Source organism: Mycothermus thermophilus (genome assembly GCF_041956435.1).
Source record: "Mycothermus thermophilus strain CBS 625.91 unplaced genomic scaffold VTJ04scaffold_5, whole genome shotgun sequence".
Taxonomy (NCBI): domain Eukaryota; kingdom Fungi; phylum Ascomycota; class Sordariomycetes; order Sordariales; family Chaetomiaceae; genus Mycothermus; species Mycothermus thermophilus.
Window position 1 is genome coordinate 810,222 of NW_027191431.1, and position 19,930 is coordinate 830,151.

General features: G+C 55.2%; 10 protein-coding genes across 10 annotated transcripts; 6 read left to right on the top strand and 4 right to left on the bottom strand.

Moving 5' to 3' along the window:
• Positions 1-936: 936 nt before the first annotated feature.
• Positions 937-2,588, top strand: VTJ04DRAFT_7326 (uncharacterized protein; the record flags this gene model as incomplete). Its single annotated transcript, XM_069365641.1, has 2 exons — positions 937-1,106; positions 1,187-2,588. 2 exons carry the CDS (start codon positions 937-939, stop codon positions 2,586-2,588), a joined length of 1,572 nt encoding a protein of 523 aa, XP_069216655.1.
• A 640-nt stretch (positions 2,589-3,228) lies between these two features.
• On the bottom strand, positions 3,229-4,694 carry VTJ04DRAFT_7327 (uncharacterized protein; the record flags this gene model as incomplete). Its single annotated transcript, XM_069365642.1, has 3 exons — positions 3,229-3,450; positions 3,517-3,967; positions 4,042-4,694. The coding sequence occupies 3 exons, from the start codon at positions 4,692-4,694 to the stop codon at positions 3,229-3,231; spliced, it is 1,326 nt and encodes a 441-aa protein (XP_069216656.1).
• Positions 4,695-5,407: 713 nt separating this feature from the next.
• Positions 5,408-5,965, top strand: VTJ04DRAFT_7328 (uncharacterized protein; the record flags this gene model as incomplete). The annotated part of the gene is made up of 4 exons (XM_069365643.1): positions 5,408-5,468; positions 5,526-5,596; positions 5,659-5,783; positions 5,839-5,965. The coding sequence occupies 4 exons, from the start codon at positions 5,408-5,410 to the stop codon at positions 5,963-5,965; spliced, it is 384 nt and encodes a 127-aa protein (XP_069216657.1).
• Positions 5,966-6,118: 153 nt separating this feature from the next.
• On the bottom strand, positions 6,119-6,851 carry VTJ04DRAFT_7329 (uncharacterized protein; the record flags this gene model as incomplete). The annotated part of the gene is made up of 2 exons (XM_069365644.1): positions 6,119-6,741; positions 6,800-6,851. 2 exons carry the CDS (start codon positions 6,849-6,851, stop codon positions 6,119-6,121), a joined length of 675 nt encoding a protein of 224 aa, XP_069216658.1.
• An 805-nt stretch (positions 6,852-7,656) lies between these two features.
• VTJ04DRAFT_7330 (uncharacterized protein) lies at positions 7,657-7,992 on the top strand (the record flags this gene model as incomplete). Its single annotated transcript, XM_069365646.1, has 1 exon — positions 7,657-7,992. One exon carries the CDS (start codon positions 7,657-7,659, stop codon positions 7,990-7,992), a length of 336 nt encoding a protein of 111 aa, XP_069216659.1.
• A 153-nt stretch (positions 7,993-8,145) lies between these two features.
• On the top strand, positions 8,146-9,978 carry VTJ04DRAFT_7331 (uncharacterized protein; the record flags this gene model as incomplete). Its single annotated transcript, XM_069365647.1, has 3 exons — positions 8,146-8,289; positions 8,362-9,692; positions 9,795-9,978. The coding sequence occupies 3 exons, from the start codon at positions 8,146-8,148 to the stop codon at positions 9,976-9,978; spliced, it is 1,659 nt and encodes a 552-aa protein (XP_069216660.1).
• Positions 9,979-9,985: 7 nt separating this feature from the next.
• On the bottom strand, positions 9,986-10,316 carry VTJ04DRAFT_7332 (uncharacterized protein; the record flags this gene model as incomplete). Its single annotated transcript, XM_069365648.1, has 2 exons — positions 9,986-10,218; positions 10,280-10,316. 2 exons carry the CDS (start codon positions 10,314-10,316, stop codon positions 9,986-9,988), a joined length of 270 nt encoding a protein of 89 aa, XP_069216661.1.
• Positions 10,317-11,522: 1,206 nt separating this feature from the next.
• VTJ04DRAFT_7333 (uncharacterized protein) lies at positions 11,523-13,219 on the top strand (the record flags this gene model as incomplete). The annotated part of the gene is made up of 7 exons (XM_069365649.1): positions 11,523-11,833; positions 11,909-12,068; positions 12,133-12,245; positions 12,324-12,507; positions 12,571-12,732; positions 12,803-12,992; positions 13,107-13,219. 7 exons carry the CDS (start codon positions 11,523-11,525, stop codon positions 13,217-13,219), a joined length of 1,233 nt encoding a protein of 410 aa, XP_069216662.1.
• Positions 13,220-14,919: 1,700 nt separating this feature from the next.
• VTJ04DRAFT_7334 (uncharacterized protein) lies at positions 14,920-16,574 on the top strand (the record flags this gene model as incomplete). Its single annotated transcript, XM_069365650.1, has 9 exons — positions 14,920-15,010; positions 15,079-15,270; positions 15,332-15,398; positions 15,497-15,593; positions 15,650-15,734; positions 15,790-15,907; positions 15,963-16,008; positions 16,079-16,436; positions 16,534-16,574. 9 exons carry the CDS (start codon positions 14,920-14,922, stop codon positions 16,572-16,574), a joined length of 1,095 nt encoding a protein of 364 aa, XP_069216663.1.
• Positions 16,575-17,526: 952 nt separating this feature from the next.
• On the bottom strand, positions 17,527-19,928 carry VTJ04DRAFT_7335 (uncharacterized protein; the record flags this gene model as incomplete). The annotated part of the gene is made up of 4 exons (XM_069365651.1): positions 17,527-18,159; positions 18,219-18,389; positions 18,445-19,507; positions 19,561-19,928. The coding sequence occupies 4 exons, from the start codon at positions 19,926-19,928 to the stop codon at positions 17,527-17,529; spliced, it is 2,235 nt and encodes a 744-aa protein (XP_069216664.1).
• Positions 19,929-19,930: the final 2 nt, after the last annotated feature.

Consider the following 19,930-nt stretch of genomic DNA (forward strand, 5'->3'; position numbering starts at 1 on the left):
CGGGAGAGATCTGAGTCGAAGTGGAAGTGTTCATGACTTCATCTGGCCCAATTGCGATGAGTCAACTTCCTTGACAGGCAGCAGACGTTGGGGCGGACGACTTAGAACTCCTGTGTAGACTCAGTGTATTTTGCAGCACAAGGGATTCGTCCACTTCCTTCCAACATGAAAGCCTCCAAGTTTAGCGTAGAACCTGTGCATACGGATGCGTAATGTCAAGACGGATGCACGGCAAGAAGCGCCCCCGAGGGGCACCGGCATTGGTTGGATTCCGACAGACCCCTCGATCAGTCGAACCGTGGGGAAACGGGCCAGACCGTCTCCATCTGCGTTACAACAGACGACAAAGGCAGGGAATGAATGGTGGGGCTGAGAAGGGAACGCCCACACAACTTGAGGAGTACGGCGGCCAGGCAAGAGGCCTGCTCTTTGGTCGGATGCCGAAGGAGGGGCGGGGCGGAGGAGAAACCGGAGCAGCATCCGATCCCCACAGCCCGCCGGCCGGTGGTCCGTGCTGTGGTGAGGGAGCAGATGGCGGAGGAGAGAGGCAAAAGAAACAGAAAGGCAGAACGCCAGGCAGAGAGATCTTGAGGGTTCAGCGACAGTTGGCTGCCAGTTGCGGGAGTGGGGTTTGCCAATTGTCTGTGTTTCTTGGCATCGATGGCAGTGCCAAGCCACGCCAAACCGAAAACAGTAGGAACGCGGACCCCACCCAGAGAGCTCTCTGGTCGCAAAAATTTCCAAACTTCCTGCCGCAGAGAATTGTTTGGCCGTGTCCATCGCGAAGTTGTTTGAGCACAACAACAATCGAATCGTCGACAGCCTCGCTCCTTCTGAGGCCATTGACAAGCCGCGCACGGTTGGCACGCCGCCAGCGCACTTCGGATTGGACCCAATTGTCGATTTCTTACCCTATTCGATTCCGACTCATCCAAAATGGTGGTCGTCAACTACTTGCTCTTCGAGAGCGCCGTCGGCTTCTCGATCTTCGAGGTTGTGCACCAGGCCGACACTGTCGGTTTGGAGCTGCCCGAGGTCAAGGAGGCCATGAAGACTCTCGATAAGTTTGGCAAGATGGTGCAGCTCCGCAGTTTCAATCCCTGGACGTATGTACCCAGCTCTGGCCATCTCCTTTGATCCAGCCATCGGTGTTAGGATTGGATCATGTTGACTTACTCTCATGCAGATCCGCCGCCCATGGTCTCGAGGCTATCAACATGATCTCTGAGGGCATCATGCCCGACCATCTCAAGAATACCCTTGAGCTCAACCTGCCGCAGACGAGTGGGAAGAAGAGCAAGATCGTGTTGGGAGTTTTCGACAAGCGGTTAGCGGGTGAGATCAGCGCCGCCTTCCCGGGTGTGCAATGCGAAGCCGCCGATACGTCCGAGGTTGTGGCGGCGCTCCTCCGTGGCATCCGTCTTCATGCCAACAAGTTGCTCAAGGGCCTGCAAGAAGGAGATATTGGCCGTGCTCAGTTGGGTCTCGGCCACGCCTACTCCCGCGCCAAGGTCAAGTTCAGTGCCCACAAGAACGACAACCACATCATCCAGGGCATCGCCACGATGGACGCCCTTGATAAGGCCATCAACCAGGCTGCCATGCGCGTGAGGGAGTGGTATGGCTGGCACTTCCCCGAGCTGATCCGCATCGTTTCCGACAATTACACCTATTGCAAGCTTGTGCTCGCCATTGGCAACAAGAACACCATCACCGACGAGAGCCTTGACGACCTTGCCAATCTCCTCAACCAGGACCAGGACAAGGCGGAGGCCATCATCCAGGCCGCCAAGATTTCCATGGGCCAGGACGTCAGCAAGTTCGATCTGGACATTATCAACGAGCTGGCCACCAACGTGGTCCAGATGTCCGACTACCGTCGCCTCCTGAACGAGTCTCTCGACAAGAAGATGGGTGTTGTGGCGCCAAACCTGCAGGTCATCCTCGGCACACCCGTGGCTGCTCGCCTCATCTCTCACGCCGGCTCGCTCACCAACCTCGCCAAGTACCCCGCGTCGACGTTGCAGATCCTCGGCGCTGAGAAGGCTCTCTTCCGCGCCCTCAAGACCAAGGGTGCTACCCCCAAGTACGGTCTATTGTACCAGAGCTCCTTCATTGGTCGTGCCGGCCCCAAGGTCAAGGGCCGCATCTCGCGCTACCTCGCCAACAAGTGCTCCATTGCTTCTCGCATTGACAGTTTCTCTGAGAAGCCGACGCGCCGCTATGGTGAAGTGATGCGCGAGCAACTTGAGCAGCGCCTCGAGTGGTATGCCAAGGGCACCAAGCCCATGAAGAACATTGACGCCATGAATAAGGCCCTCAAGGCCGTGATGGATGATGAGGGTGAAGACGGCGATGCTATGGACGTTGACGAGGCTCCTGTTCAAAACGGAAAGGTTGAGGAGACAAAGAAGGAGAAGAAGGAAAAGAAGGAAAAGAAGGATAAGGAAGAGAAGAAGGACAAGAAAGACAAGAAGGACAAGAAGCGCAAGAGCCTCGGCGGCGAGGATGTCGAAATGGTCGATGCTGCTGCTGCCGATGGCGAGAAGAAGAAAAAGAAGAAGAGAAAGTCGGAAGCGGCTGAGTAATCGGTCACTCCAACAACTTCTCTCTTGGTTGAAACTTTCTCTTCAGTTTCTTGTTTGTCTTGTTCTTGTTACTACTCTCGGAGTTTTTGGTCTGGGGATGGGCAAACATGGCGGCGTTCTAGGGTTTGTTCACTGAAGTGCGGTTGTAAGGTAAACAGCATCTCGTCTAGTGAGTCGTCGATAGTACGTCAGCTAGGGTGCCTCAGGGTATGGACGTGTATCATACCGAGGTGCTTAAATTGGATGATGGGTATATAAGCTGCTCTTCTCGACCATCGAACAATGATCTACGAGTAAACCATGTGCTATGCTTGCGTTGTCATCAATTTGAGATCATGGTATTTGATATGGATTGAGAAACCAGAGTCGTCCCTCGTTCCCAGAATATGCCAAACGCCCCCTCTCAATGGGGGAAGCCATACACTGTTCCCCGTCATGATATGTGACATCCGACAAGCCATGGGCAGACCTGCTAGGTACTGAACATGAAGCCCATCATCATCAAGGAAAAAAACGCCGCACGCCAGCCCACCAAGGTACCTAGGCAAAACGAAGAAACCCGCCAAAACCTCAGCCAATACCACTCGAGCGACCCTTGATTCATATCGTTCAAAACCTCGACCGGATTCCAATGTTTAGCTCACGCGCCTTCACTGCCGAATTCCTTGGTCCATTCCTCGTTCTTCACCAGGTCGGCCTGCGACACTGTGGGGCGGGTGGCCTTAAGGGCGCGGATGAAATCCTTCTTCTCGACGACGGGCTCAAGCAACTCATCCGAAGCCACTTGTTCCCACGTCATTTCAATAGCATCCGGGTCGCCGGGGGAGCAGGGCGTAAGTTTTTGTTTGCCGTCCACCATTACCTGTGAATTTATGAGTATGTTTTCTGCTGGGGTATTTGAGCAGAAGGGCAGGGGAGAGAGACGTACCTTCTTGAAGTGTGTCGCCTGCTGGATCTTCCTCACAGGCTGCATCAACGCATCCTGGACCACGATGCTGATATCTGAGCCCGAGTATCCTTCGGAAATTTTGGCAAGTTCGCGGTAGTCTTCTGGTTTCAGAGCCGTGACAGTGTCTCCGACGGCGAGCTTGAACATGGTGGTACGAGCAGCGAGGTCTGGCAAGCCGATGTGCACACGGCGCTGGAAGCGGCGACGGATGGCAGCGTCCAGCTGCCAGGGGATGTTGGTCGCGCCGAGGATGAGCACGCCCTTGCTGTCTTTGCCGACACCGTCCATCTGCACGAGCATTTCGGTCTTGATGCGGCGCGAGGCCTCGGACTCGCCCTCGCCTCTTGGTCCGCACAACGCGTCGATTTCGTCGATGAAGATAATGGATGGTTTATTTTCGCGCGCCATGGCGAAGAGTTGTCGGACTAACCTGCATGACGGAAAGGAATGTCAGTAAACGGTCCCCAGGATGTAAAGAACCAAGGGATGACGGGACATGCACACCTTTCGCTCTCACCCATCCATTTGCTCACCAAATCCGAACTGCTCACGCTAAAGAATGTGCTCTTCGCCTCGGTCGCGACGGCCTTGGCCAGGTAACTCTTACCCGTGCCTGGTGGTCCGTAGAGCAAAATACCCTTCCAAGGCTGGCGCTTCCCCTGGAACAGATGGGGGAACTTGATGGGCAACAAAACCGCCTCTTTGAGAGCCTCCTTTGCGCCCTCCAGACCAGCGACGTCATCCCAGCTGACGTTCGGCCTCTCCTGCAGGATAGCGCCGGCAAGCGCGCTTCGCAGCTTGCGGCTGTCTTCGTCGAGCCCGTCCCCGCCGTTGCCGTCCTCGCCCGCCACCTTGCCCTTGCCTGTCCCGCCCGTTGTTGTCGAGCCGTTAGCCCCAACCATGCCGGGTTTTTTGCGTTTTGCTTCGAGGTCGGCAAGGTGTGCCTTGAGCTTCTCCGCGCGGTCCATGTACTCGGCCGTCTTGGCGCGGATCATCTCCTTGGATTTGGGGTTTTTCTCCCATTTGAGCGCCAGCAGAAAGAGCTCGAGGGACTGGTAGTAGAGCTGGTAGGCCTTCTCGTACTGCCCGGCATTGTCGGCGTCGATGGCCAGCCGGACCTGTTTTATTGCGCGGTCTAGGAAGTCGGTGTTGGACATGGTGGATGACGTCGGGGAATGTGGCGGGATAAAGGAAGCGTGACGATGGAGGTTGTGACGGACAGTTGAACGGGTTCAAGTGGGATATTGATCTCGTTCGGCCGAGGGCGAGATGGGCGGTATGGGGAGATATCCGGGTCGACGTCAGGGTTTGATCCGGCGGAGGGGCCTTGGGCCGCAGAGAGTATGTTTTGTGCGATTCCGAGCCCCAGGGAAATTCGTTTGTTGAGATCTCTCAGGTAAGGGCAATTTTGAGGCGCCAGAAGAGCGTTAGGCGCCCAAGTTGAGGTTGTGGTTGTTTGGATCCGAGGGTAGGAGACAGACGACATCAACTGACGAATGTGGTTTGCCGTTGACCAGGAAGCAGCCGGTCCAGGACGATGCGCGGGGCTGGCGCCACATGTCTGGTTCAGTGGGGCCTGCCGCGGATGTTAAGGATTTGTATGGGGTATCAGCCATTTCACTAACATTTCCGGTCATTCTTGGCCGGGCCATCGATTCCGCAGACGCCTTCTCCATCCTGCTCATCACTGCAGCCAAGAGAGACCCAAGCTTGAGTGACTTGAAGAGAGGGTTCTTGATCAAAGCTCAACCGCACGGCGTCTGGATACACGAAGTTTCCTCCAACCGCTCTAAACCGCCCACACTAGCATTCCGCACAAGAATCAGAACATCTCCATTCACCCTTCTCATCCCAGCTTCTTTGCGTGATCATGGCCGACATCCAGACCAAGCTTCAAACTCTATCTGAGGAGTTTACCAAACTTCAACAAGGTATCCTGACCTCATCTCCCCCACATGCAATACAGCGCGTCCTGACACCGTCAACAGATCTCCAAGAGGCCATTGCATCAAGGCAGAAGCTCGAGGCTCAAAAACAAGAGAACCTCGGTGTCCAGAAAGTAGTCGGCCACGAACACTAAGAGACGCCAAGTACGGACTCACTGACATGCTCCTCGTTTAGGAGTTTGCCAAGCTCAAGGATGACGAAGTCGTCTACAAGCTTATCGGCCCTGTGCTCTTGAAGCAGGACAAGGCAGATGCGGAAAGCACCGTGAGCGGGCGCCTCGAGTTTATTGAGAAGGAAATGTGAGCATACACCCTGAGTCCCTGGTTCGACAAACATGGCTAACTTCTACGACAGTTCACGGTTGGAGAAGCACATCAAGGACGTGCAAGCCAAGATTGACAAGAAGAAGACTGAGATTATCCAGGTTCAGACCAGCGCACAGGCTGCTGTTGCTGGTGCTCCTCAGGCTGCAAAGGCATGAGAGGGTTGAAGACCGGTCAATTGTCAATTGATACGATAGATGAACAACACTAATGGATACCCCAACGCCGTCGCTTCCGCCTTGCCCAGATTGGAGATTCTCATAACTATTATTACAAACCAACTGGTGACCCGTGTTTAACCAACTCCAGCCTCAGTTCAGGGCCATGATTGTGAATCCCCACGGCAGGCCCATATGCTTGCATGGACGATCGCTGACCCATGCGGCAGGATCGCTCGGGAAGTCGTTGCGCATGGTGGTGTCGGGCAACAGGCTGGTGCTCTCCGTTGGATAGTCGATGACCTCCTCGAGGAAATCCGCCAGGACAGCCTTGGTGTAGCATGGACCGTGCAGCACGGGGCTGGCGGTGATGCCATCTAGAAGGGCTCGGCGCTCCTCGCTCTCAGCGAAGAGCTGCAGCTCGCGAGCGAAGATGCAAGCCGAGAGGGACGTATCAGCGCATGCAGAGGCGATCCGGCGGAAGAAGAGGACCATGCCAGCGACGGCTTGGACGAAGAGGCACGCCTTATCGTGGTCGTCCATAGAGGAGGCCGAGGTCTCTGTGACGGAGAGAAGTGAGGTGGTGTCGAAGATGCAGGACAGGATGCGGTCGAGGCTGGGCGGCTCGGCAAGAACATCAGACGGGTCGTTGAGAGCGAAGAAGCCCTTGATCTTGTTGAAACATTGGCAGAGGATGTTGTGGAGGCAGATGTCCTGGGGGATCGAGATACGGCCCATGTCGAAATGAAGGAAGCTCAGGGACGCCTCGAGGCTGGCTACGCAAAACCGTCAGTGGTCAAGAATGGGCTACTCTTGGGAAAGTGGAATAAGTACCCCGAGCAGGATTCGACTTAGGGATTGTGTGAGAGCCTGTATGAGAAGCCATTTTGACTTTTGGTTACGTTGACGCCAGAGCCACAGGTAAGGGTCGTGATAGAAAGGAGCAGGCTCAGGATGGAGATAGGAAGAAGAGCAGGTCAAACAGAGCCAGGCCGTTCGGCGTGGTATTATACACGTTCCCTCTCACAATTCCCATCCTCTGCTCGGGAAGGAAATTCCCACCGTGTACACTATCTGGGCCTGGCCAGCCTTCCAGTCCGCTTACCGCCTCGCCTTTCCCACCTCCCGTCCCCAACCGCACACATAGTTGCAACACGGGCCGACCGCCTCGTGGCAGGGAGCGGTTCGCAGCAAGGAAAAGACCAGGGACACGACGTGGTTGTTCCCGATTAATCCCGAATGGCTACTCTCGGCGAATGAGCAACTTGTGTTGTGAGAGAATCCCAGCTTTCGCGGGATGGGATTTTGCTTTCCTTCTGCAGCCCAGCTCCCCGATAGCATTGCGACTATCATGGAGGTCCGGGATCGGAAGGCAAGATTTAGAGGCGCAGTCTCACTGCGCATGCAGCACCAAAGGCTGCGCGATAATTTAGAATTCTGGAACAGGCAAGTCGACGGCCGGTGTAATTATCTACACGCGTAGAATAGGAGTACTAGAATGGACACATTTTGATGCAAGAAATGGTTTCACCATCGTACGAGAAACAAGAGAAACATCAGGCTGGTGAACGAGAATGCCATGCCTGCGTGCCAATTGATGTTGCAGGGCTGAAATGTTCCATCGACTGTCGACGCCCAAGGCTGCATCAAGTCGGGTCTTGGCATCCCGACCCGATCGGGAAACTGCCAAGATGGATGGTCCGTGCTTCAAATCTTCGAGACCCAGACTGGACCCGCAGCAGATCCGGCCCCACCAATCCGCCCAGGGCCCGGGCATGCGCCGTTTCAGCAGCCCCGCCTGCCTTGCTGCCGCGGCCTTGTCAGGTCCCGCCTGCAGCAGAGCATCGTTCCATGATGCTGGCCTCCCGTCCCGTCTCCAAGCATGCGACAGTGGATGGATCGTGGGGTTCATTCCAAGCTCCAACGACCATTCAACGTTGCCCAGGTCGCCCACGCATCTCGACGGGAAATCACAGCGCGACACTGTAGCGACTCAACTCTGCGCCCGAGATCATCTTCATCATTAAACCTACCTTCTGTGCCTCGGTCTATATCCCTATCGACGATCAACCCCACCTTCACCCCTCCTTGTGATTGTTGCCAGCTGGCGCAGCTCACCGTAGATCCCGTCCAAGATCTCTCCATCTCCATCCAAACCTCCATTATAATCTTGAGCCTCCATGATCATGAGCGTCCCCGACGGGGCTTTGGGCGGCCGGCCCATGAGCGCGAAGGAGCTCACCGACAAGGCCAAGCAGTTTGACTGGAATCCTCGTATCGGCTTCAAGTACTGGGCTCGTGCTGCTGAGACCATCCATCATGAGGTGCGCGCATCCAAGGCTTGAGGAATGGAATGGAACAAAAAAAGTCTGGTTACTTACACATGAAATGCATAGGGCCAAGTATACCTTCGTGAAGGCAACCTCCCCCAAGCCTACCTCGTCCTTTTTCGGTATTCCACACTCGTTCTCGAGTTCCTCCCCAAGCACCCCGAGGCAAAAGAGCCCGAGGCCAAGAAAGCCATCCGTCCTCTCCAAAAACGCATCCCCCGCGTGATAGAAACCCTCGAAAGTCTGCGACCTGAGATTGATGAAGCCTATGATCGGTGGAAGAAGATCGCATCATCAAGACGAGAGTCAATACGAAACACCGTCATCTCGACGTCATCCTCTTACGCCAAGCATGCCGCCAATGATCCTGCGCTGTCATGGGCTTACGTCTCCGAAACGAGCATCCTCGATGCTGGAGACAACCAAGATCTCGCCGTGGACCTCGCTAAGAAGGAAATCCGGAGGCGGCGGCGTGCCGCCGGAATATGGGATGGCGAATACGTCAAGCAGAATTTAGCATACCGAGACGAACAAGGCGAAGCGTCAAACAAACAAAGTCAGCAACAGTACATCGACGACTCCGAGCTACAAAGACAAATGGAGGCAACCAGACGACAGCTGGATCGAGCAGAGGAGTATAAGAGGGGATATGTGGAGGCTGACATCACACCGAAGCCTCCTGCTCATTACCGTTACCCTTCTATCAGCAAGTCAAGAATCCTTCCGTATGAGAGCGGTCCGGCCCCGTCCGACCGCATTGAGATTTCCCGCCCGCAGCCACCACGCCCACCGAAAGAACGATACATCGACCGGTCTCCACCACAATTACCCCGGACAGATGACATGTTTCTTGACCTCGAACACCCTAGGACGCCGCCTCCTGTGCCGGTCAAAGAACCGCTATCCCGTCCACCGCCCCGCGACTACAGCCCCGTCCGACAAGAGCCCCCAGCATCGTCCCTTACAGTCCCCTCCGAGCAACCGGCCAAACGGGTCACATTCCGCCCTGCTGCATATCTCGAGAATGGCGAACCTCTCCGTCCAGTCTTTTTGCCCAGTACTCTGCGACAACGGTTCTTGCAGCTCGCGTCAGAAAACACACGGCGCGGGCTCGAGATGTGCGGCATGCTGTGTGGTACGACAGTCAACAACGCCCTCTTCATCTCTCACTTGGTCATTCCCGAGCAGCGGTGCACGCCAGACACGTGCGAGACGGAAAACGAGTCCGCGATGCTGGATTACTGCATCGAAAACGACCTCATCGTGATAGGTTGGATCCACACGCATCCCACCCAAACATGCTTCATGAGCTCGCGAGATTTGCACACCCAGGCAGGATACCAGGTCATGATGCCCGAGAGCATAGCGATTGTTTGCGCGCCGCAGTTCGAACCTTCGTAAGTTCATCCCCTTGCCTTCAGATGTGATATTTAGTCCGACGTTCTGCTTCATCATCACTGTGTCAACCACTCCCGCTGACATGGTTCATCCTGCTCTAGATGGGGCATCTTCCGTCTAACCAACCCGCCCGGACTTCCGCATCTGCTTTCGTGCCAGCGCACCGAGACTTTCCACCAGCACTCGGTTGACAACCTGTACACCGAAGCCGGCCACCCACAGGGTCACGTCTATGAGTCGAAGTCCCTAGAGTTCGAGGTTTGCGATCTGCGCCCCGGGAGCTAGGTCGGGTCTACGGGGAGCGGCGGTGTTGTTCGCACGAGGGAAAGTTGGGGGAGGAAAGTACTGGGATGGGCATGGAGGTTTGTGCTGTGGGTTTTGAAGCGGGAGTTGACCTGGGGCCTGGTAGGATTGGTGGTTGCGGTGGCAGTGTTATACCTTTCGGGAGAGAGAACGTGATATGGGTAGATGCATTTCGCGGATTTACCTGGGAGCGGGCGGCGATAATAGTGGGAGTGAGATACACTCATGACAAAGGGACTCTACAAGCATAGCACCGGCGCATAGGTACGGGGGTGGAACTTACTGCATGAGACCTTCGATGGCATGTTGCTTTTGTGCATTTGTGCTGGTCATAGGCTTGGTTCCATCGGACCATCGCTCCGGTTAATCTTGATACTCATAGAAAGGTAAAATTATAGGTGAATATGGTATGGGACTCAACCGTCAGCCGCCGTTTAACAGCAGTTCCGTACTTGTTCTAATTTCGCTAAACCTCCTGCTCCTCATCTTTACGCTCTCTTTTTTCTTCATCACTTCTTCTTCTTTCCTGTTTATTCCTTTTTTTGGTCAACCTCCCTCGGCTGGCGTCGGCCTCCGGGTCAGCCCAAAGACCGAAGTGGGGCAACTTGGCCGGGCCTGGGCCAACACGGACCGGACCCACTCCGACCGATGCGCCAGGTGGGCCGACCGAAATGGCCGGAGGACGTCGGCGTAGGGTGGTCGATTGCAGTACATAAGGGAGTTATGTCGGTCAACAAACAAATACTTAGACGTAATGGCCGCGTGCGAAAACTCTGCGGGTATGTGCCACCCAGGTATGAAGGTTCCCTCTCACCGGTTCTAGGTACCTGAGTTTCCTGTCTATTATCGACATGATGTTTCCAGCCTCGAACGAGACTCAAAGAAGGCCCGATAGTCTAGGTTGTTGATGAGCCTGATACATAGCTCAATTGATACCTTGGAATCAATTCGAGTCACGTAATACTGCAGCTGCAGTGACTAACCGGGCGATTCACAACGCTCCCTCTGCAGACTCGACGACCCCGCGACCTAGGTAACTCCGCGGAGACGTTGTTGGAGTTCATCCTATCTTGGAGTCCAGGCCATTAAATCTGTCGGTGTCGTGCCACTATGACGCGCTGGGCTCGCAACTCGTCAACGGCCGCAATCTTGCAGCTTTGGTCGCCCGTGTTCCAGATTTGTTCATAAGGGCCACGCAAACATCAGGTTTAGAGAGCTCAATGATACAGAATTGACCGACATGCCCCTTTCCGCATTCGTCCTCACGAATCGGGAGTACCTACCTTATTTTCCATCAAAAGTCATAACTTGGTTCATTCAACATCTCTGTCCCGGCCTTGCCAGTGACTTGGCCATATTGCCTCGTAATGACCACATCTGTCCACCATCTCGCTCGCACCGTTCGCATCAGAACTACCATCAGGACCAGAAACAGCATCACCAAACCCGTCCTGTGCCTCACTCATAACAATCCTTTTACCTCGCCATACACCACCTCAACATCCCCCGTCACACCACCCACCACCATGTCCTCCAAGCCCTCAACCTCCGTAACCCCTCCGCGCTTTCCGTTCGAGCGCGCTTCTGGCCTTGATCCTCCGGCCGAGTTTGCCCGTCTACGCCGCGAGGAGCCAATCTCGCGTGTCAGCCTGTTCGATGGCTCCCTGGCCTGGCTGGTGACCAAGCACCGCGATGTCTGTCAGGTGGCGACGGATCGGCGGTTGTCCAAGGAACGACGCCGTCCCGGCTTCCCTGAGTTCAGCGAGGGTGGAAAGATCGCAGCCCAGCAGCGTCCGACGTTTGTGGACATGGATCCGCCCGAACATACCAAGCATCGGTGCGTACAGCCAAAGCTTGATGTGGTTGACTACCCGCCCATTATAGGCTGCTGATGACAAGCGTCGATCAATAGTGGCATGGTTCAGCCGTGGTTCACCCCGGAGAAGGTCCAATCAATGCGTCCATACATTGACAAGACGGTCAATGACTTGCTTGATCGTTTGAAGGCGAAGGGCTGCGCTGATGGCCCGGTGGACTTTGTGGAACATTTCGCCTTGCCAGTTCCATCCTACGTACGTACTCCAGCATTTTGATTCTCTCGTCATATTGATGGGCATACTGACTACGTCTCATCAGATCATCTACACGATTCTCGGCGTCCCTTTCGAGGATCTCGAGTTCTTGACCCAGCAGAACGCCATCAGAACCAACGGGAGTTCGACGGCTCGTGAAGCTTCCGCTGCAGCAGAGTGGGTTGCAACCATGAGGGCCCACGCCTCTGGGCTTACATTGGCCGCTTTGACGAAGTGCTAATAATTGGGATACAGTGAGCTCATCCGTTATCTTCGCGAGCTCTGCGACAAGCGCCTTCAGCAGCCCAAGGACGACTTGGTCAGCCAGCTGGTTACGGAGCATGTCAAGACAGGCAACCTCGAGATGGCCGACGCTGTGCAAATGGCATTCCTGCTTCTTGTAGCTGGCAACGCCACCATGGTCAACATGATTGCTCTGGTGCGGTAACATCCTCTTGCCCATATTACACATGAACAAAAGGTTACTGACGTGGCCGAAAAGGGGGTCGTGACACTGTTTCAACACCCAGATCAAATGGCCGAGCTGAAGGCCGACCCGCAGAAATGGGCCGGGCCTTTTGTTGAGGAGCTGTGCCGATACCATACGGCATCTGCGATGGCCATCAAACGCACAGCAAAGGAAGACGTCGAGATTGGCGGACAGGTATTGCCCTTTATAGAGACAGAGAGGCTTTTTTGCGAGTTCGTCATGACCCATTGACACACCCCCACAGACAATCAAGGCCGCAGAAGGCATCATCGCATCGAACCAATCAGCCAACCGCGACGAGGACGTCTTCGAGAGGCCTGACGAGTTTGACATGCATCGAAAGTGGCCCAAGGAAGACGCTCTCGGCTTCGGCTATGGGGAGCACCGCTGTATTGCCGAGCATTTGGCCAAGGCCGAGTTGACCAGTGTGTTTAGTAAGTTCTCTCCCATAAATTGGTCTTCATAATATGCTCGAGGTGTATGAGGTCGTGTGGAGTGTGGTGATGGGCAAGTCCCGGGCGTGAATCTAATGCCATGATTCCTACCAGGTCAACTGTTTGGGAAGCTGCCGAATCTCAAGCTAGCCACGCCCATCGAGGACATTGAATACACACCCCGTGACAGGGATGTGGGCATCGTCAAACTCCCAGTGACGTTCTAGACAGCCTGGTGTGAGGACATCGGGCCCTAACGCGAAGTGGGTAGGCCAGAATGATGACAGCAAAAAGTGCCCGGGATTGGGCTCAGAGAAAGGAGACCAGCGTACTTAATTTTCTCATGTTTTTCTTCATACTTGTGTTCTTTTCTTTCCTTTTTTCTTCTTTCCCTTTCCTTCCTTTTTCCCCTTTTCCCTTATTCTCTCTGCTTCATTGCTCTGTATTCCGGGGAGGAAAATGGATCGTTTTTCGACAACCACAAACAACAAACACACTGAATCAGCCGATCTGCATGGGACACGAAAAGTACATTCTATATGCTTATTCTATGGTTGAATGTGAACATAGGTGTTCAGAGGTGATAATCTCCCCCCTGAGCCCTGAATGTAATAATCTAGGCTATGAAATGAAGTCGTACTCGACAGAATAGTCCACATCACGGCGGTCTCCTGCTCCTGGCATTCACAATACCACTTGACGTGTTAATATCAAGAAACGGAGTATTATCGCCGAGATGTCACGAGAAAACGTGACAAGGGAGGTCGTCTTACGTCTCTTTGAATGAAAAGGTTTTCAACGGCACCCAATCCTCGCTGCATGCTACATAGGGCTACCTTCAAACGCCACTTAATAAGGAGAAAGCTCCTTTTGCCCGCCATGTTCAGTCAACGACAGAAGGACCATGATCTTGTGGTCTTCGACGTTCCATAACGGGCCTGCCGCAATCAATATCCCCAGTTCGCTTGTAACATCTGCAGCTTCGTCCCGGTTTCCGAAGCTGATTGATGGCAGCGTGTCACTGCACGGCCAGAAACCATGTGGAAGAAGCCCGAGAACCTCACCCTACATAGCGTCGAGAAACCCGGTCAGGTATCACCTCCCCGGGCCGGAAATATTGAATCCACCAACGACAGGTTAATACTGTAGACTGTTTGGGTTTGGACTGGTATCTATTATTATTCGGTTCGATGATGTGGAGGGTCAACCATTTCCTTGACTATTCGAGTAGGACACAGATATGGTGCTTTGCAAAGAGATGCTGGTGGTGCTCTGGGCACTCTCGTGGCGTCCAAATCTGGCAAGTCGCCGCCGGGACGTTTCTCTCGTGTATAGTGTTGCTTAGTGAGCCTGGCATAAATCTGCCGCCGAACTGGCAGGAATGGCGCCGGTATGCTCCATGACGTCGCAGTGCCTCGCCACGAGTCGACGAGTGGGAATTTGCCGTTGCGAGCCCATGTCACCCTTTTCTACCCCAGGTATTTAACCCCCATCACCCGGACCAAGACCAATGCCGCCCAACCGTCGCTCCTATAGGCTCCTGCATATGGCCCCAATATCAACATAGATGGCTAGCCATATACCGCACGCTTTCTGCCTTCTGATAACCTCCGAATCCAAGGTCTCGGCACTTTTTGTTGCATCCCTTATCCTAGCACGGCAGTTTGGCGCCGGTAATGGATGAAATCCGGGGACCAAGTCGTAGGATGGAACTCTACGGGGGCGTTGACGACGTATGCACCGTTGAACATGTAGACATATAAGAGAGTCGAGGGTGACCCGCTGGCATGGGTGCGTACGCTTGGGTTGCCAACTTGTTCGAGACACCCAACGACAATAGTAGACCTCCCGGGCTGCTTCTAGGTCAACCGTCTCACGACGCCATCCTCGACAACCTTCCCCAGGAGCTATCCTCCAGTTGCCCACCATGCGTTTGTCAAGCAAGTCGGCGGTGCTTGCCCTGTCGGCGACGCTCGCTGAGGCGGCGCCCCAGTTCGGCGGCATCTTCCAGCAGACGAGTACGGGAGACCACGGCCCACCTTTTTTCGAGACCGTCCTCTGGCTGACAGACCTATTTTCTGGACAGTGCTTCGTTTCGGCTGCGCCAACATCGTCATTGACCGTGTGGACCCCCTCGTCAACCCGGGCCAGATCCCTAGCCCTCACGTCCACCAGATCGTGGGTGGCAACGCCTTCAACGTGACCATGCCCACCGACGACGTCGCTGAGCACGCTACCTGCACAACTTGCTCGTTCGCCGATGACTTCAGCAACTACTGTTCGTTACCACCGACGAGAACCACATGGAGGACCATGAACTAATGCCGTGATACCAATAGGGACTGCCAACCTCTACTTCCGTGCCCGCAACGGCTCTTACAAGCGTGTGCCGCAGGGCAGCCATGCGTAAGTGACAACCCAGATATGGACATTGAGAACATGGCGGTAAAGGTAGATGTTTTTGGATGAGTCTAAGTGACTGACGCTGGTCTTTGGGGCTACAGATTCCAGTTCAACGACCGCTACAGCACCCAGACTCAGGGCGGTATCCTGGTCTACTATGTCTCGGACCAGCCTGGCCGCGTCACGGCCTTCAAGCCAGTATGTCGGGCCTATCCTCTTCGCCAGAGTACGGCATGCTGATATGTGTTCACTAGGGCTTCCGTATGCTCGTCGGTGACCCGAACATGCGGTCTCGCCCCGACAACAGGCTGAAGCGCCAGAACTGCTACCGCTGCTACAGTAAGCAATCCTCAGTTCACCCTGGTGCGTGGGCATGTAGACTGACAACATACAGCCGGCCCGAACTTCGGTGGCGACACTGGCGCTCCCTGCATGGATGACTCTGTCGACTCCGAGAGGCTGCCCAACAAGGTCTGCCCGGGTGGCATTCGCAGCAACATCCTCTTCCCAACGTAAGTCCTCCATGACAGCCACAAAAGAAGCCTCGCTGTACTGACCCAAGGACAGCTGCTGGGACGGCAAGAACCTCGACACCCCTAACCACCAGGACCACGTAAGCCTACCCTTTCCTTACCTTACCCCTGATCTTACTCAGACCATCGACACTAACCCCGCCATCTCAGGTTGCCTATCCCACCAACGGCCCGACCAACTTCCTGGGCACCAGCGGCCCCTGCCCGGCGAGCCACCCGGTCAAGATCCCGCAGCTCATGTACGAGGTTGTCTGGGACACTACGCAGTTCAACAACCGCAACGAGTGGCCCGCCGACGGCTCGCAGCCGTTCGTCCTCTCGACGGGCGACCCGACCGGTCTCGGCCAGCACGGCGACTACGTCTTTGGCTGGAAGGGCGACTCGCTGCAGCGCGCCATGGATACGGCCGGCTGCTTCGGCGCTCAGTGCGCTAACCTCCGCACCCAGAGCATCGAGGTCGGCAGGCGCTGCACCGTCAGGCGTGCTGCTCACGAGGATATTGATGGCTGTATGTTTTTTGCCTCCCTTTGTGTCTTGTGTTTTCTTTCTTCCTTCTGTGTGTTGGCAAAATGAACCAAATGAACAAAAGGCTAACGCTGCGTTAGGGCTTGATAAGCTTCCGGGTGTCGAGGGCATGCCGATGTAAAAAGCTATGCCTCTTAGACCAACGACTCCGGACGAGCGGTGTGTGTGAGGGTAACAACCGGGATCAGGGGTGAGGTGTTCATGTTGCTAGAGGATGCAAGGGGAAGTAATTCCATTCCAGATACACACATGTCGTTCGTTCCTACAGATTCCCAGAATATAATCATGCGTGGTTTTTATTATGAGCGTCTCTACATTTGTTTCTCTCGCCATCTTCTGGCTGGATATAATCTTCTGTCCAATATGGCTGTCGCAAACAAGAATGATTGTGACTTGTGGAAGAAATACACCCCTCCAGCACCATTCATAGTACTCATCGTCGCCCAGTGTGAATGCCAGTTTGATATTCCTCGAATGCCCAATTTGTGTTCTGGCAAAATAATTAGGGTTACGTTGCGGGTTGATCACTCCGCCACAGTTACAACATCGGAGTCCAGAAATAGCACCGCTAGTAGATGAGTTAGTTCACGACAATAATCGATGGGCTAAAGAGATGCGCCGACCATCCCATTTGCCCAGATGATAATTAACAACTTTCTTGGGTTTGCTCCAGTATTGATCCTTCTTGGTGAGAGATTCGTAAACAAGGTCTGGAAAGAGGCATGTAAAAATAAGAGAAGAGGCAACAGCATGAAAGAACAAGAAGAAAAATGAAACCCAAGACTCTAAAAAGCAAGAAAAATAAAGAGAAGATGAAAACGAAGGCATCAACGATTACTATCCATTCATTCTCTCTATTTGCGTTTACTGACATCCCGAGCAAAGTGGCGCGCTCCACATCAAGCCCTCTCTTGAACTCCTGCACACTGACGAACCACCCAACCGGACTCGTACATACAGTTAACTGCCTCGCGGTGCCAATGCATACACATACTCCGTATCGTGAGATATACGTAATAACTCATCGATAGCAAGGCTCAAATACCATGACACCATAACTCCGTCATCACACATCACAACCTCGCCTGGACCTCCTCCCCTTTCTCCCCCGCCCTAATCTCCTCGCAGAGCGCCGTCGCAATCCAGTCCGCTAAAGCCATCACACTAACCATGGGATTCACGCCGCTCGCGCTCGGGAACACGCTAGCATCCGCCACGTAGAGCCCCTCGACGCCATGAACCCGTCCACTTCCATCCACCACCCCGTCCTTCGCCTTCGCCGCCATGCGGCACGTGCCCATCTGGTGCGCTGACGCGAACGGCGTCAGGGGCGGCTTGTTGCCATGAGCCTGTAACTTCTCCAACCACGCCTCGAACTCCTGCTTCTCTTCCTCGGTGGGCTCTTCAGACGGGTTTGTCTTGCGCACGAACGGTTCCAGCCCGGGAAGGACTGGCCGAATCTCGCGCGCCCCGCCGGCGAGCAGGATTCGGCTGAGCTCGACGAGGCCGCGGAGGATGTGTGCGCGGTCAAAGGCGGACGGGGTGTAGACGACGCGCGGCCGGCCGGTGGCGGCGTCCCGGTAGATGTAGCCCGTGTCGCGGTCGCGAGCGATGGCGAAGAGGGTGTTTAGGCGCCGGTACTTGGCGGCGTCAACCTTGAAGTCGGGGCCGGAGGTCCAGGGGATGAATGGGAGACAGGCAGCCGGCTGGTGGAGGTGTTAGTTAGCAAGGAGAGTTGGAAATGCCGGAGAGTGGGAAGATATACCATCATGGACATGGCTTCGATCTTGACGCCATGGCCCTTGCCGTCGAGGTTGTCGAAGTCGCTCACGACGGAAGTGAGGGAGCCACCTTCCCATGGCTGGACATCCTCGTCGAAGACCCCTGACACGAAGTTGACGGGGTGGAGGTACAGGTTCTTGCCGAGTTGTGGGTTCTGCTGACGGTTAGCACCAGCCTATCGGAAACAGATATTGACCAGAAGAACATACCTTGATGCCACTGTTCATCAGGATCACAGGACTCCAGAGAGTTCCGCAGCTGACAACCACCTTCTTAGCCCTCACGATTACTGGGACCTTCTCACCACCTTCAGCAGTCCACACACCCTGGACACCTTTGGCCACCTTCTTGCCCTTCTTTTGCTCAAACACGACTTTCTCCGCAAGGAAACGCTGCGCAAACTTGGTCCCCTTCTCCGCAGCTTCAGGGAACCACCCGTTCACAGGACCCTTCTTCTCTCCTTTCCAGCAGCCCAACGTGCAGTACCCACAGTCATGCTTCTTCCCTCCCGTGTTCTGCGGTACAAGCTTCGGGTTCAGACCCAGCTTCTTCGCACCATCCAGAAGCACACGGTTGCCGTGATTTGGAGTGATCACTTCTGGATCGCAGCCCATGTGCTCGTACACACGGTCCAAGCAGGCCTGGAATTCGGGCCCCTCAAAGAACGACAGCTTCGAAATTTCCGCCCATTCCTTGAGCACAATCTCCTGCGTCTTCAAGCTCGCAGACCAGTTGACCGTGCCGCCGCCACCAAAGCACGAGCCAGCCGTGACGGTGATGGACCCGTCATCCGATTCCACAACACCGCCCGCTTCAAACATGCTCGCCAACCCCGCGGCCTGGTCGAGCGGAAAGTACTTCGCATCAAAATGTTTCCCCTTCTCCAGCACCAGCACCCTAACCGACCCGCCAAACTCCTTGGCCAGACGGTTCGCGACCACGCCAGCGCCGCACCCGGAGCCGATGATGACCACGTCCGTGACAACTTCCACCATGCCCACGCCCGTGGCGAACTGGAGAAATTCGTACGGATACGATGTGGCGCCCGGCGTCCAGTCCGATGGCACGCGCGGAAAGCCCGTGACGGCAGGGAAGGAGGGGCTGGTCCGGATGTACCCCAGCTTGCCCAGGCTGGTGATGCTTTTGGCGATGCCGCGGAAGGACCACAGTAAGGAGGCAGACCAGCCCTGAATGATCTTGATGCGGTCCTGTACTGGCAGCGCGGCCACGGGTGTGGCGTAGGATGTGAGGAGGAAGCTGCCGGGCCGGGTGCTATCAAGGGTCGTGAGTGCTAAGTCAATGAGCGGAGAGGTGGATGGACTTACTTCAAGAGGAACAGGAGGATGCGCAGGGCTCGTTGCTTGTCTGGTGGCAGGTTGCTGAGAATGACGCGGAGGAGCTCGGCAAAAGCTGGATTGCTGGAGGGTCGCTCGGCGAGGTACGTTTCCAGGTCGTCGGAAGAAGGGTTAGCCGGAGATACTGCATTGCGCAGCCGGACGGCGGTATCCGAGTAGTCGGCGCTGGAGATATGAATGACGGATGTATCTTGGGCCTGGGCGTTATCGACCTCCTTGCGAATCTCAGGGACAACGGCGTCCATCAAGGACATGAAAACGGCCCATTGCGTTGGGGTGAGGACGTCGGCCACCTTGGGGAGGCTGATGGATACGGGAGCCGCGGCGGGTGTTGTCATGG